The sequence below is a fragment of the Camellia sinensis genome, chromosome 14 (assembly GCF_055761805.1).
Source record: "Camellia sinensis isolate YWXY chromosome 14, ASM5576180v1, whole genome shotgun sequence".
Classification (NCBI taxonomy): Eukaryota; Viridiplantae; Streptophyta; class Magnoliopsida; order Ericales; family Theaceae; genus Camellia; species Camellia sinensis.
In genome coordinates this window covers 50,727,925-50,744,660 of record NC_138974.1, presented here as the reverse complement: position 1 = coordinate 50,744,660, position 16,736 = coordinate 50,727,925, and the positions used below count along the sequence as shown (strand labels likewise).

The following is a 16,736-nucleotide window of genomic DNA, read 5'->3' as shown; positions in this document are numbered from 1 at the left end:
GCTAGCCGGCGGGTGTGTGCCGGAAACCTCTCCGATGCCTAAGTCAGATAACTTGACAAATAGACAAAGCTCAATGTATTCAGGAAGCAAAATTGTATGTGGTGTTATGTTACCTCCTCCAAGGTGATATTTGTGAGCTTTTATAGGTTTCGAATGGCACAATCATAGTAGGACTTTTATCTCTCCATGCAGAGTCCTCCTAAGATTCATACTCCTAAAGGATAATGCTTATCCTTTTACACCTCCCACTGCTTAAACCAAGTGGGATGGTTTTCACCATGGCCGAACTACCATTCGACCGAGATAAACCTAGCTATGCTGAGCCACAAAGTAAGCCGAACTATCCTTAGTTCGGCCCTTCCGCTTATATTTCCTTATCTCGGCTCTCACCTGTTCAACTCATGGTGTGCTTGGACCGAACCAACGACTCTTCGACCGGTGTAACTCCAAAACCGGTATACCTCTAAAGCCGGTATAAATTCAAGAACGATGTTCCTTCAAGACCGGTCTAACTTCAAGTTGCCCCCGGACCGAAGTAGCTTAACAATTCACGAGCCGAAGTAACTTCATCTCTTTTGGCCGGAGTAACTTTATCTCCCTTGGGCCTGAGTAACTTTTCGGCCCTTCTTACTCAGTCCGTCATACTTTGGGCCATAAAGTCTGTCTCATAGCTCGGCCCAATTTTCACTCAAAATTACCCTCTCATTTAGCTTCCGTTTTATAATAGTATTAGTGATTGGTATACACAATACGTGTGTAATACGTGTGTAAGTTAAATAAATAAATAAACAAATAAAATATTTGTTATATGTCGTATGCAATTCATGATCAAAGTCTTGTTTATCAAATTTGTGATCTTAAGTTCAAGTCATACTCTTTTCTCTATTTTTATTTTATATATATATATTTTTTTGTGAATAGAAAATTGGACACTTGACATAAAGAGAAAGAAAGTTTCAAGACATCAAAGTAGTAATCACATATATAATAAATGATTCAAATTATTAAAACAATCCTTGAAAGCCTAACAATACTCTTGGAAACTCTCTAAATCATCAAGTTGATTCGGATAATCAACTTGATATTTGTTTTCATAGAGGATTGAAGATATAAAAATAAAAATTTGATACATATTTTTGCAATGATATATCTCATTTTAGACTTTTAATTTTTAAGACAAGACACTCATAATTTTTATTATTACAAAAATTGACAATGACACTTTATTTTTGTGATTTTTTTTATATAAATTTTATGTAAGAATAAAAAATTTATAGTTTTGATTGCCTTAACGTGGCTTCCAATATGGAGGACTTTTTTTTTTTTTTTATCATAAAAAAAAAGGGCTCTGTGGTGTCATCATGGCCCCTGTGGGTCCTGGCCCCGGGGTAACCGGTTGCCAGCCAGGAATTAACCCTCACCAAGTGAGGGACCCACCACCAAGGCACCAGTGGAGGGCAGACACACGCCGCAGCAGAGCCCAGGAACGAGAGGAGTAAAGGGCGAGCTCTCCGTAGAGATAACAAACAACTCCCTCCCAGGAATCAAACCTGAGTCTCGGCTGGGGAACATGCTGCGTCCTTCCACCAGGCCACCAACCCTGGTGGTCCAATATGGAGGACTTGAAGCAGTCACCAAAATACTTGCTCGATGGTTGGTGGCCGGCTGCTTTTTAACTTTGCTTCCTTTTTTTTTAATTATTTTTTTTAAGTGATTAGGTAATTTAGCATTTGACTAGAGAGAGCTAAGATTATGACGAAATTGCAAACGCAAACTTCATGGGCTTTACGCTACTTGGTGTAAGTAAATGTTTGAGATCTAAGACCACATCTCTTGGGGGCATTCACCTTTATTATTACATAGCCATTCCTTCAAAATAAACAGATGATTGGAATGGTTTATTTTATTTTATTTTTTTCAAAAAAGAAAAAGAAAAGGAGAGAACAGTGAAAGGGAAGGGTCAATTAAAATGGTTTAAACGCATTTAGACTTTACGGAGTTTCCAAAAAGCCATGTGGGAACAAAAGTAAACACTATGTAGGGTGCTTTAAACTTATTCCACATGTCCAGACTTGGTAGACCCTTCCTTACCCCCTCTCATTTCTTGATGGGCTTTGTGTGTGAAAAAAAAATAAGTGAAAAAAATGACGAACCAAATTGTTAGAGAAATAAAGTCAATTTTAATGTACAAAAAGTGTAGTGATAAACCACCTCGGCCATCACAGCTTGCCAAGTCATCTGAGCAACTTGAGTCTTTATGTGCCAAGTCTAAACATGAGTTGTTGCAATCTCAACCACAGTTACAACTGCAGCCCATACACGTGCAGATTAGTTAGTTAGTTGTAGATAGTTTGTTAACACTTAACTATACTTAAGTTCAATAGTTAGTTTGTTAGTTATGGTTAGATTAGCTGATTTAATTCTTGTATAAATAGATACTGAACTCTGTAATAATTCATTCAATTCAATTGAGTCTTAATCTTCTTTATTGTATCAGAGCCTTTGCTCTTCTGAGCTTCGATCTTTGCAGCAAGCAATTTCAATGGCTACTACTGATTCAACCACCATAGCTTCAACATGTTCTTCTTCACAATCCTCTGTTCTACGTCCAAATCTCACATTGCTGATTTCAAACCTTAATGCTGTGTTTGGTTAGGGGATTTGGGGAGGGATTTGGAAAGGGAAATGGAAAAGGTAGGTGAAATGTGAATAAAACATTCCTATATTTCACCTAGTTTCACACACCTTTTCCCTTTCCCTTTCCAAATCCCTCCCCAAATCCTCCAACCAAACACAACATAATGCTTTTGTTTCCACAAAACTTAATTCAAGCAATTATATAGTATAGAAGAGTCAGATGCAAAACATATTAAAGCCAACAAAGCTTATTGGATATGTTGATGGATCTGAAATTTGTCCTCCGCCGGTTGTGTTAGATTGAAGCACTCATGAAATTCTGAATCTAAGTCATACTCAGTGGCTCACAATTGATGCATATATCCTAAGTTGTTTAACAGCAACTCTGTCTCCATCTGTCTTTACAACTGTGATGCATTATCAAACTAGTAACGAGGTTTGTCCTCTATTGACCCTTATTCACACTAATGTATGGAGTCCTTTCTCCCCTTCAGTTTCAGGTTTTAAATACAATGTCTTGTTTATAGATGATTATAGCAAATTTACCTGGCTTTTCCCTTTTCATTACAAGAGTGAGGTTTTTACTAAATTTCTTGAGTTTAAAGCTTTTGTGGAAACTCAATTTAGTACCAAACTTCAGATTTTACGAAGTGACAATGGAGATGAATATCTTAGTAAAGAATTCCAAGTGTTTCTCCACCAAAAAAGCATTGAACATCAGTTGAGATGTCCTCATACACCTGCTCAAAATAAAGACGCAGAAAGGAAACATAAGCATCTCATTGAGACTACCATCACTCTTATGCATCACTCATCTTTTCCTTTGTCTTATTGGGTGGATACTCTTACCACTGCTGTGTTTCTTGTTAATAGACATCCTACTCTCAAGCTTAATCAGCTTACTCCTTATGAAGTTCTATTCAAACATAAACCTGATTATTCTTTCTTAAGGACTTTTGGTTGTAGATGTTATCCATGGTTAAGGCCCTACACCTTTCATAAGCTTCAGCCAAAGTCTGTTCCTTGTGTTTTTATAGGCTATCAACCTTTTACTAAAGGATACAGATGTCTTGATCCTCAAACAGGAAAATTCTATACTTCTAGACATGTGATCTTTGATGAGCAGTTGTTTCCTTTTCAGACTACATCTTTTTCGTCATCCTCCTCATTTGTTTCTCATTTGCATAATTTTTTTTGGGCTTCTTCTCAGTCTCAGCAATCTTGTTCAGCTCCTTTCTCCTACTCTTCTAGTCATTCTTCATCTTCAGACAGTTCTACTGCTGTTCCTCTAGTCAGTTCTGCAATTCCTGTTTCTTTGCCCAATCCTGCAGTTCCTCCAACTGCTAAAGATTCTCATCCCCTTATTTCCTCTGATCTCTTTTATCAAATTCCCATCACTTCTGTCTTTGTTAATCTTTCACCTCTTGCTTTTTCCAATACTCACCATATGCTTACCAGATCCAAGACTAGCCTTCCATCTTCTTATTTGCTTGTTTTCTGTAGACCTTGTTGAGCCCCAAACTTATCAATAGGCTCTTTTTTCTCCTGCTTGGCAAGCTGCCATGGTTGATGAATATGAGGCACTTCAGAGGCAAGACACTTGGACCTTTGTTCCTTTACCTTCTGATAAGCAAGCAATTGGTTGTAAATGGGTCTTCAAACTTAAGAAAAATTCAGATGGCTCCATAGCTAAGTACAAGGCTCAGTTGGTAGCTAAGGGTTTTCTTCAAACTGAAATGGTGGACTATCATGAAACCTTCAGTCCTATAGCCAAACAACCTACCATTCGTATTCTATTCTGCGTTACTCTTCATTTCAATCGGTCTATCAAGCAAATGGACATTTCTAATGCTTTTCTCCATGGAATTCTTGAATAAGAGGTTTATATGCATCAATCACCAAGCTTTGTTCAGTCCAATCAACCATCCTTTGTCTGCAAACTCAAGAAGGCCCTTTATGGATTGAAGCAAGCTCCAAGAGCTTGGTTCTCTACCTACTCTAATTTGCTCCTCACTCAGGATTTCATTCCTAGCCAATATGACTACTCTTTATTTGTTAAGAAAACCTCCACATCCATTACCATTCTACTCATATATGTAGATGATATTCTCCTCACAAGAAGTGATTCTCTATATATTCAAACTCTTGTTCAAGCAATGCATTCTGCTTTTTCTATGAAAGAGCTTGGCTTCATCAACTACTTTCTTGGCATTTCAGTTGCTCCCACATCCACTGGTTATGTTCTTTCTCAGCATAAATATGCTTCAGAAATTTTAGTTAAAGCTGGCATGAGTTCTTGTAAGCTATACTCTTCTCCTATGGCTACTAAGCATTCTTCTTCTTCTTCCACTGATGATCTACCCTTTTCTCATCCATCTCTTTATCGTAGTTTGGTTGGTGCACTTCAATATATGACTATTACTAGGCCTGATCTGGCCTTTGCAGTAAACCATGCTTGTCAGTTCATGCAATCTCCTTCCAATACTCATTTTGTTATTGTCAAGAGATTACTACGATATCTTAAGGGTACTTTGGATTATGGTCTTCATTTTTCCAATGGTCCTCTTATCCTTAATGCTTTCTCTGATTTTGATTGGGCTGGCAATCCAATTGATAGACGATACACCACTGGCTACTATGTTCATCTTGGCCTTAACTTGATTGCGTGGACTGCTAAGAAACAGCCAACAGTGTCCAGGTCTTCCTCTAAAGCAGAATACAAGGCTTTGGCTTAGACTTCCTTCGAGCTTAGCTGGCATGGTATGCTCTTAGCAGAGCTTTATATCACTGTTCCTACACCTACTCTTTGGTGTGATAATCTCTCTGCTATTGCCATGACTAAAAATCCTGTTTTCCATGCTCGTACCAAGCACATCGAGGTTGACTATCACTTTGTTAAGGAAAGGGTCGCAGCCAAGAAGCTCAACATTAGCTATATCTCCACCACTGACCAAATTGCTGATATTTTCACAAAGCCCTTATCTATTTCTCGATTTCAATATCTTCAGTCCAAACTCACTGTTCTTCCTAGCCCTGTTAGTTTGCGGGGGACTAATAAACCACCTCAGCCATCACATCTTGCTAAGTCATCTGAGCAACCTGAGTCTTCATTTGCCAAGACTAAGCATGAGCTACTGCAATCTCAGCCACAGTTACAATTGCAGCCCATACACATGCAGTCAGTTAGTTGTAGATAGTTTGTTAGCACTTAACTATAGTTAGATTCAGTAGTTAGTTTGTTAGTTATGGTTAGGTTAGCTGATCTAATTCTTGTATAAATAGATACTGAACTTTGTAATAATTCATTCAATTCAATTGAGTCTTAATCTTCTTTATATAGCTTAAGTGAGTGAAGAGTACGATAAGACACTTGACTTAATAGTTTATATAGTTATTCATTAAAATAGTGAGAAAGTTAGAAGTTTATAATTTGAATTGATCGATTATGACTCTTTTATTATAATCTTATTTATTAACCGAAAAATAAATTATTGTTTGCACAAAGAAAAAAAGAAGAAGGTGGTGTGGAGTAATTGCCTATTCTTCTTGGAACATGGTATTGACATTGCCCAAAATATAAGAATAATTTTGGAAGATTATAAGACACAATTAATCAGACGTAGACAATTACATAATGATAATGCAACTTTGTCAATGAAGGATGGGTCGAACTGGTCCACGTCTTTGGCGGGTCTGCTGGCCTTCACCTTCTTGAGGCGTACCTACAAAAGGTCCAGTGGGGAGGTACCAAGATTGGAGTGGTTTCTCTTTGTAGACACTCTGACGATCAAGTTAGATTAGAAATGATCGAGAAGTAGTGAGAGAGATCGAGAGATAGAGTATTACTTGCTATTGTTAACATTCTTTTACGAGCTTCCTTGTATCTTTTCCCAATCATTTCTTTGTCCATTCAAGCTATTTTATTGGCCGAAAATCTAAGGTCTACTTGTCGTCGGCCATGGCAGTTTCACCATAACCGGGGGCGAGAGGTCTTGTTGCATTTAATGCCATGATATCCTTAGGGGTTGTTTGGGATGATTTAAATAAGTGCACTTTTTGACTTTTTATGAAATATGGGTTGGGTTTGGGTTGGGTTTAAAATGATGTGTTAGAGAGGTGATGTGACTTAAATAAGATGATGTGACTTAAATAGAATAGTGACTTTTTGACTTTTTGTCTTTTTTCAAGTATGCCAAACTTGGCCTTAATACTTTATGCCTGGGTTCAATAACTCTGTAGGGCTCGGTTTGTTTTGGGGTGTAGAGGGTGGGATTAGGATGGAGGGAATTAAGATGGAGGTTGAAAGGGGGATTGGGATGGAGAAGGTGGAGGTGGAGGTGGTATTAGAAAAATAGTGAGGGGATTAGAATTTTTTTTAATTTTTTTAATTTTTTTACATGTTAGGCATTTTTTTTAATATTAATGTTTATTTTTTGTATTTTTTATTTGTTTTATTATTTTATATAAAAATAATTTAAAAATTCCTGTACTAACATCTATTATCAAAATAAATACAATTTTACTTAATTCCCTCACTAACAATTCCCTCACTATTACACTGCTGGAAAATCGATTTTTAGCGGCGTTAACGCCGCTATAGGTATTAAAAACGCCGCTAATTATTTTTGTGACGTTTAGTACCAAACGCCGACGACGCGGCCGTCACTATAGCTTTATGGCGTTTGAAAAACGTCGTTATATTATTATAGGCGGCGTTTTTGAAAACGCCGCCAAATGTCCTACTAATTGTATTGTGACGTCACTATGACATTTAGCGACGTTTTGGAAACGCCGTTAAAGATATTTATACATTTTAAAAATCTAACCGTTGGAGTAGAGATATAGTGACGTTCAAAAAACGCCGCCATAGCCTTTATTTTTATTTTTTTTATTTTTAACGTTGTGCTAATTTTATATGGTTGAAAAAAAAACCTATCATAAACAATTATTAAGAACTAATAATTGATGTTTATAAAAATAATAAATAAACTAAGTTTGAAAACAAAATTAAAATAAAATAATAAGGCTCTTGACATGTTATTATACCGATTAGTAACATGATTACACTCTCATCTATCCATCACATAACACATTTGGTATAAAGTTTAAAAAAAATTATAAATTATAAATTATAAATAAATAATAATAGTAAAAGAAGAAGAAGAAATCTGATACACCAACATTGTATTCAAGCAATCAATATATTCTTTTTCCTTTTTGAAGACCCATCAAGTAGAGTAGAAAACTATGAAGAATCAATCAACATGCAAGAACCCTCCTATAATACAAACTGCAGACCATCTTCTTTAGATAAGTAAAGAGTTTATACAAACTGCAGACCATCTTCTTTTTTTAAGAGTCAGTAATATATCATATTTCTCCACTTGTCCTTCAAATCAACCTAAACAAAAGAAGCCCTTATGTTAACATAAAGAAAAATAATATTAAAGCAGAAAAAAGGCACAACCATAAAAAATTCTCACCTCGATTCTCTCTTCAAATATGTAACGATCTGAATTTAAGATGAGCTTCCAGTTCCCTCTACGAAACCTTCAAAAGAAATAAATACAAATGAGTGAGGAGCTTTACATTACCCTAGAAGATATCATTGATTATTTAATTCTCTCAGTTGACATGAAAACAGTAAGAAAAATAACGTCCAATTAGTATACATTAATGTGTTTGTAAGGGGAAAAAGTTGACATGAAAACAGTCCTCGAAGAAGAAGAGGACAGAACTTTCCACCCCAATGGTTAACTCATATCCCTTAGGGTGGTAAAACTGGTGCAGCATTTCAGGGTCAAACACATGCACATATAAAAAAGTGATGCTATACAATGTGGAATTACAAATATTTATTTCTTCTTTTTCTTTTAAAGAAATAAAATACAAAAAGAATACAATCTTTACCTAGGAAAAACATCTGACATAATTAAACTAATAGAACAATAAAAATATAAAGTTTATTTAATATTCACATAAAATTGAAATTCTAGAAAGGCCTTCCCTAGATTAAATGTAAAAAATCACATACTTCTGCACGCCAGTTCTCAAAGTGTCTTCTTCCAGTGTACTCCATCTCTTAATTTTTCTCCTCCTTGCCAATTTCTTAATTTCGTGCTTCTTCAAGGGAGAAACAACCATTCTCTTTGGGGTAGACAAGTGAAGTCCACTCCGAGAATCACCTGACTCCTCAGGTAAGCCCAGACCCAAGCATGCACCATGCTGAATAACCTGCACCAATCAAAGTTTCCAACACCACTATTATAACAGAAATTCATGGTGCACAAAAGTAACCGAACAATAGATTATAGAGAGCAAGCACCTCTCCGTTGGTACTGCATAGGCTATCACGAAGAAATTGTTTGATACCCTCCCCATGGTTTGCATGAATCAAGCCTAGGGCATAGAGAGCACCGCCTTCAGAGTATGGACTGCCACCACCACCAGCCCCACTCTGTGGCAAGTAAGGGGCCATCAGAGATCTATATGCAAATTGTACACTATTTCTCGGCTCCACAAACTGCTTTATTGTCGTGAGAATAAGAAGACCCAGGGTCCGATTTATCGGCTCTTTCTTCAGTTGGTTCATCGGCACTTGAATCAGCATCACACAACTCTTTCATTTCCACATCATCTCCAGTTCCATTGGTTGAACATATACGTTCAGTCTGAGGTGGAAATGAATCTGCAGCAGCAGGAACAACTTCACAAGCAGGCGAATTACTCTTTCTTTTTTCAAAATCTGTCCCTATTGTTGATCTATTACTACATTCTGTTTCAGGGCCTGACTTCACTGTTGTTGCCTCTGGACCAGACTTGTGTTCGTCTCCCTACAGTGTTGACAGCAAATTGGGTCCTGCAATTTCAGTTGGCATTTCCGAGTGTGAATCTGCTTTTTGTATCTGAGGTTCTATACTAGAAGAATCCTGCTGAACTGGAGAGAGGATTCTGTTTATATCTTGATAGATGGTCTCTAGTGGAAGGAGATTCTTCTTCAACTTGAAACCTGCTGGTTTGTTTGCTAAAAATGCCTCCATCGATTCATTGGCATTTTGTCCAAGTACTTTGCACATCTACATTTAAGAAACAATCTTTAGTGATGACATATCATTTCCTGAATAATATTTCTTCTCATAGACATCAAAATCAGGTAAGATATATGATTTGATTCTGTAATAAATGGGATTTTACCTCATTATAAAGCTGAGCCATTTCCAAACGATCTGGTTTATCGTCACAAGCAACAGCTGAAACTTCTTCTGGAGCTGCACAAAAAGAAAAGGTCGCACCATAGTAGCTTCCTAAATGAGCCCGAGTTCTTTTGACATCTTATTTTGCTCTGAAGCAACTAGACATATCGAGTATTTCAAAACCACTGGTTGTCTACATTCAAACTAAACACAAACTCGCCAAAACAAACATATTTCACCTTCCAACCTTAAAACACAACCTGACCAAAAACCAGGAACCTCATAAATGCAACAATACCTCCTGTAGACACCTGATTCATGTTCTAGAGTTGGTCATATATTTTTCAGGATTTTGCCACAGGATTTGCTAGCACCTTTGCAATTACAATCACCATATATCAGCCAATACCAAATATGGCAATACATGTGTCTAAGTTTTATATAAGTTGATATTTTGGTAATACTAGAAGAGTGAAGCCCTTAGAGCAACACATGTATGTTTTGTTACAAATCAAAGATGTACTACTAGCATTGCATATAGAAAATTTTACAGCTTGAAGAAATTCATTAATGTTTAGCTTCAATAACTGAGAGTTGTTAACCATTATTTTTTATTCACAAAAGTAAAACTTGAAGAAATGGCAAGTACACTTACGGATCACTTCTACTTCTGGTAAATCATTCATAGTTTGGGCATCAAATTCCATGGAGCATGAACTTGGTATATTTACAACCTTGGCTTCTGTCTCCAGCTCTCCATTAGGAGCCACATTTGTTTTTTCCTCACCCTACAATAACAACAAAATAATAGTAAAGAAACCAAAAAAGTGAAGTGTTAGTTAATTGTGGTTAATTAAGAATGCAATTTACACAGCTTATTTTGCAAACTCTTCCATATGGAACCATACAGAGACTTTGCAGTGGATATAGAAATGAAGTAAACAAAGAAGCCAAACCAGTAATTCATAGGTTTAAAATCAAACATAAAGCAAAAGAGATTAGGATGTTTGTGATTAAATTAATAGAAATAGAGCAGGGTTCACACTCTCATTCTTGAACTCTGAAAATTAGCTGAACAGTTGCGATTAAATTGTTACACCTACGGCTACGTCAATGTCACAATTGAGTTAAGAAAAAGAAAAGAGATGAACTTAACTTTTCCCCAATTTTCCAAATATTCTTTTTGAAAAATCTCACCAGGGAAAAGACAAACTAATATTTCCTCTTGGAAATGTTTCAGCCATTGAGTCTTCCCTGTATATTTCACCATCTCTGGAGCTCTCAACTCAACTAATTACTATATGGGCTGACAGAGTCAGGTTGTGGAAGCAGGGAAGAAGAAAAGAAAATGACAACTGTAGGGGTTGAAGTCCTGAGCAATAGCGCAGCCACTCGACTGCCTTGGCACACTTGTGATAAGAACAACACTACAATCGAGTTTTCAAATCCCCAACTAAATGCAACCAACACAGCCACAGAGCTTTCTGATATCTCATGAAGTTCTGATGCTAATATATGCTAGAAGCATAGCAAAATCTCCATGTCATAACTAGAATTAAACTGGCATACATTATAGAATTCAATAACTACAGCGTTCAAACAAAATCATCTAAGAGAGAACCATAAACTAATTAGGTGATTTGCCAATGTTATTAATGTGTATTAACGGTGCCATCAAAATTGCATTTCAATGTTTTTCTTTAAGGTCTTTCAGCCTTTAAGGTCCTTCAGCTTTCAAGGAATTTCCATACAGTTAGAACATAGAACTTTTCTTGATTGTTCATGCTCCAAAGAGAGAATTTGGACTCTATTCACACCTAAACTAAATGCCAAGAACAAACGAATAGTGGAGTGTGAAGTAAGGTATAGGAGAAACGCATATGATAAAACATAGAGAAAGCAAATAGAATCAACACGAAAGAGATGTAGATCATCTTATATTTACCCAACAATAATATCCCCATAAGAAATATAATACTTCATACACATCAAAGCCAGCTCCCTATCCCTATCCCCAAATACATTGCGTTTAAAATTAAAGGCCAGAACAAATAACTAGAAACTAAACATCATCCATATGTTATCCATAAGAAATGTTTTTAAATTCCTTTTGTTTGTTTTTTATGTTTTTGGTGTGATAACACAATTTTCATCAAAAATTTTCTGGAGAGACCCCAAAAAATGACAGTTTCAAGGAAATCAAAATAACATTTTGTTTGTCAAAATCACAATTAACGATATGCATAAAATTCACACTTACCCTAAAACCCCCAACACTAGTTTGGCCAAGTATCCAAGAACAGTCATGGCCCATGCAGTCTCCGCCTGAATGAATCAAGCAGCAAAGTCAGGAGACAAAATCATATCTCTCTTCTTTTTCTTTTTTCTTTTTTCAAATAGAAATTAGTTTGACAAAAAGAAACATCAAAAATAATATTTTCAAATTTTTAAAAATTACTTCCACACCCAAAAAAAGATAAAACCATATAAAAATGATGAGTGCTTTTTATTTTTTCATTTCTTTCATCAAATTAGTTTTTAGTTTTATTGAAATTTTTTCAAAAAACATATTCTCAAAAACTGCTTTTGAAAAAATGTGTAGGTCAGCACATTAAAAAAATTTCAAACCATCACCTTTTCACCTTGAGGATACATCTCTTCTAAAGCCTTTACATCTTCTTCCAGAAGAAGCAGCTCCTACAAGGTTAAGAATAAGTCAGTACCCGATTCCAATCTATCTAACCATGGATACATAGACAAGTCAACCAACAATGTAAACTTCAAATTTCATAAAAAATGATGTAATTTCTACAAACCCTAAACGCCCCTAAGCATATAATAGCAATTGGAAAAAAAGCAGGAAACCTTGTAATTGTAATTATCAATTGTTATGTCTTAAATGAAAACAATCTTATAGTTGGATCATGATTCATGACATTAATTTCTGATGCAAACATTTTAACAGAAGAAAAGAAGCTTATACAGATCTCAGAAACGATATTCAAATCCAACATATTGTATCTTAGACCCTACATCATCTGTAAAACCAACTTTGGGCTGAAGTACACCAAATTATAAGATGTAGCAATTTTCTTGATATGTCTTAGGGTGGACTTAAACCATGCACCTTCCCTTTTAGCCATGGCAAGGCACCCTTCAGCTAACAATACTGATAAAGGTTAATACCTTTTCTACTGCCTTTACATTTTTACGCCACTTCCTTCCCTTTGAGCCACTCTCTTCCTCCTAACGAAGCGCATCAGCTGCTTTCTTCAATTCTCTTGCCTTCTTACCTAGTTCAGTTGCTTCCTCAAATTATCGAGTCAATTGCCTATAATCAACTTGAACATGCAAATAACCATTACGTTGATACAAAAGGCATAAATAGGTAATTTCATATGGATACATAAAGCACAATGCAAAAGGTACCTTAATATACTGTGAACGAGTGATAACAGCTTTTGGACGCCGAAAGAATGAAAAGATAAGTCCCAATGGCAGACAAGCAAAGCCCGCACCGCCAAATATCTGGGTAGGACAACAAGAACTCAATAGTAAAATAAAATATTCTTGGAAAACAGACATATTGTTAGTTCAATAGTATCCAGATCTAACAGGTCACTTTGAACCAGGGTAATTTAGGGTTTAAAACAGGGTAATAAAAAAACAGAGAGTGAAAAATAAAAAACACTGGTTGAAAAATCAGTTCTGGTGATCTGGGGAAAAATAAATGAGATGTGTAAAACACTGATTGATCAATCCAAACTAATCAATAAAAAACAGAGATTAAAATTCTTCAAAACATTGATTGAAAACCCTAGGAGAAGAATCGACAGGAAGGAAGAACTTGAGAGTGAGAGAGAGAGATATATAGAGCTTGAGATTTTCTGAAGCGATGGTGCTCACCTTGGTAGATGATGGTACTCACTCTCCTCACCGAACGAATCTGAGATTAAATCACCGAGCTTTGAAATCGAGAGAGAACTTCGAAATCGCTGAATGAATCTGAGATTGAATCACCGAGCTGAAGAAGGTTGAACTTCGAAATCACCTTCAATCGATCAACAGATTTTTAATCAATCTGATCTAAGAATTATAAAGTAGACAAAACCTAGCATACCTGAATCAAATGATTCCATCAGTAAGTATCATCTTCAATCGAACTTGAATGTGAGAAGATAGAGATGACACTGATCAACACTTACCACGAAGAAAGACCTGCGATCTCGAACACGAACTCGAGATGGCACATTATGATCTGCGAATTGACGATCTACGAATACTTGAATCGAATAAACGAAGGGGTGAATCGAATACTTGAAGAGAAGGGTTGCAGATTAATCGATTAATAAATGAAGGGGTTTGAATCGAGATAAACGAAAGGGTTTGAAGCAAGAGAGAGTGAAATCAAGGGTACAGTGAGAGCGAGAGAGAGAGAGAGAGAGAGAGAGAACAGGCTATTTACGTTAAAAAAAAAAAAAAGCAAAAAACATTTGAAGGCGTTTTCGGAAGTTAAAACGGTGTCGTATTAAGTCAATAAGAATGCGACGTTTAAAAAACGCCGTAAAATATTAGAAACAGAGGCATTTTTTTAAACGCCGCCAAATCAACGCCATTAATTCTTATTTTTCCTGTAGTGTTAATCCTTACATTCTACCTCTGAAAACCAACAGAATATAATATCTTTATCTATCACGTGACTAACTCCCTACATGCCAAGTATCTAAGTGTCACAGGATCTAAACCAATGTGGATTCTTCGGTAAGCCAGCTATTGAGTTTCACCACATAAACTGTAACTAAGTCCTTGTTTGAGAACATATTTTTTAATAATTTTTTAATTTTAATTTTTTAATTTTTTAACTAAAAAAAACACTTGTTAAATGAGGCCTAAATACCTATTTAAACTGCCCTAGACAATTGTAAGTTGACTGTCCTAAGCCATGTGGGTCGTGTCCATCACACAATATTTCAGACTTATTTTTGGTGCGGGAATAAAGGTGGTCAGAGTCTTTGAGCTAGTAGTTTCCGGGAAGAAAGTGTTTTTTGCAATGCTCACCAAAAGCACCCGCCAATATGATTTGACAAGTGGTTTATTTAACTGTTTAAAAATTATTATTGAAGTTAGTATTTATTTATAAAAAATTTAAGATAAAATTATTATTGAAAAAATTCATGTGTTTGATAACTGTTTAAAAAAATATATTTTTGTTTGTTTTGAAAGTTGACGTGGTTTTGGAATATTTTATTTGTTTATTTATTTATTTATTTATTATTTTTTTTAATAACTTTTAGATTCTTTTAGATAAGAAGGATTTAAAAAAGTAATACTTTTTAAAAAAATTCATTAAAGACAACAAAAAAAAATTGAAAAATTACCACACATTGTGAGTTAAGGAAAATAAAGTGAATTTTATTTATTTATTTGTAAACAATTGAAACCAAGCTGTCATTTTATATTTATTTATTTTTGTTAAAATAAGTAAACTCTGGTTTTTTTAAGCAAAAACCGAACAATGCCCAGGGAACAGTCCTCTACCATATATTATTGTTGGTTACTCACTCCATTGACAAATTGTGTCATTGTTCGAAGAATCTGGATCTGCTAGAGTCAAAGCCGGAGGGCCTAAACCTATTAACATCATTTCGCCTTAATAGAAAGCTAGGATTTCAAATTTCTCTACTTCTTTATTTTTGTTATAAGTGATTTATTGTATTAATTTTTTTATTTTATTATAATTCATTTGATTTCACTATTATCTGATGTTACTATGTAATGAATAAAAAGATGGTTTGAACGTTTTTATTAATAATGTGAAAATAACAAATAATTTTTTATGTCCGTAAGAGAAATTTTTAGACAATCAGTGCATAACGTGTATTGTTGTTGTTTTTTTTTAACAATATTTTTCTTTATTAGAATTTTATAGATATTCAAAACAAAATTAAGTAATAAATAATGAAAAAAGGACTCTAAACTATAGTAATGGGTGGGTGGCCTTGTGGTAAGAACATGGAGATTAAGTCTTCAGGTCATGAGTTCAAATCTTCCTTGGGCTAATTTCCTAGGTGTAGCACAGTTGGTTAGGAGGTTGGATCTCAAGTTGTCTAACCAGCACTTGGTATGGGTTCAATGCTTCCCCGCAGTAGTCTTGACTTAAGCGGAACTTGTCTTGGGAAGTCAGGGCAAAGGCACTTGGTATGGGTTCAATGCTTCCCCGCAGTAGTCTTGACTTAAGCGGAACTTGTCTTGGGAAGTCAGGGCAAAGTGGTTCAATGCTTCCCCGCAGTAGTCTTGACTTAAGCGGAACTTGTCTTGGGAAGTATGGGTTCAATGCTTCCCCGCAGTAGTCTTGAGTATGGGTTCAATGCTTCCCCGCAGTAATCTTGACTTAAGCGGAACTTGTCTTGGGAAGTCAGGGCAAATTCCCAAGTTATAGTCTCGTCGCTCAAAACAGCTAACAGGACACCTTAATGATCTCCACAAAGAAGCGCCGCCTCGGACCTTAAAAAAAAAAAAAGTTAAGCAACACAAGACAAATCACACTTCGCATATGCAGTACAATCATTCACAAGAGAGATAGACCCTAGAAGAAACCTTAATCCATGAGAGACACCCAAGATCCAGTATCTTGTTATAATTTTGAAGTAATTCAATATAAAACTAATTGGCAAAAAGTAAAAGAAATTATATTAAGCCTTCGTTTGGGATATGGATTAACTTTTTAATTTTTTAACTATTTTAATTTAGAGTTAAAAAGCCTTATTGAGATAAATTTTTTGACTTTTTAAACTTTTACAAGAGAAAAAAAAATAAAATGATTATAATTTGAATATGACATTTTATTTTATTAATTTTTTAACATATTTTATTTTTTTGTGACTATTTTAGTACAAACACTTTACG

General features: G+C 35.4%; 2 protein-coding genes and 1 pseudogene across 2 annotated transcripts; 1 reads left to right on the top strand and 2 right to left on the bottom strand.

Moving 5' to 3' along the window:
• The first annotated feature begins 4,199 nt into the window (after window positions 1–4,199).
• On the top strand, window positions 4,200–4,514 carry LOC145806970 (putative mitochondrial protein AtMg00820 pseudogene; annotated as a pseudogene).
• A 3,465-nt stretch (window positions 4,515–7,979) lies between these two features.
• LOC114289582 (uncharacterized) lies at window positions 7,980–9,155 on the bottom strand. Its single transcript, XM_082906923.1, has 4 exons — window positions 8,963–9,155; window positions 8,672–8,871; window positions 8,121–8,187; window positions 7,980–8,038 (listed from the first exon to the last, which is right to left on the bottom strand). The coding sequence occupies exons 1-4, from the start codon at window positions 9,113–9,115 to the stop codon at window positions 7,997–7,999; spliced, it is 462 nt and encodes a 153-aa protein (XP_082763049.1). The 5' UTR covers window positions 9,116–9,155; the 3' UTR covers window positions 7,980–7,996.
• Window positions 9,156–9,342: 187 nt separating this feature from the next.
• On the bottom strand, window positions 9,343–13,415 carry LOC114289572 (CHD3-type chromatin-remodeling factor PICKLE-like). Its single transcript, XM_082904851.1, has 4 exons — window positions 13,260–13,415; window positions 10,486–10,618; window positions 9,832–9,905; window positions 9,343–9,713 (listed from the first exon to the last, which is right to left on the bottom strand). Exons 1-4 carry the CDS (start codon window positions 13,413–13,415, stop codon window positions 9,471–9,473), a joined length of 606 nt encoding a protein of 201 aa, XP_082760977.1. The 3' UTR covers window positions 9,343–9,470.
• Window positions 13,416–16,736: the final 3,321 nt, after the last annotated feature.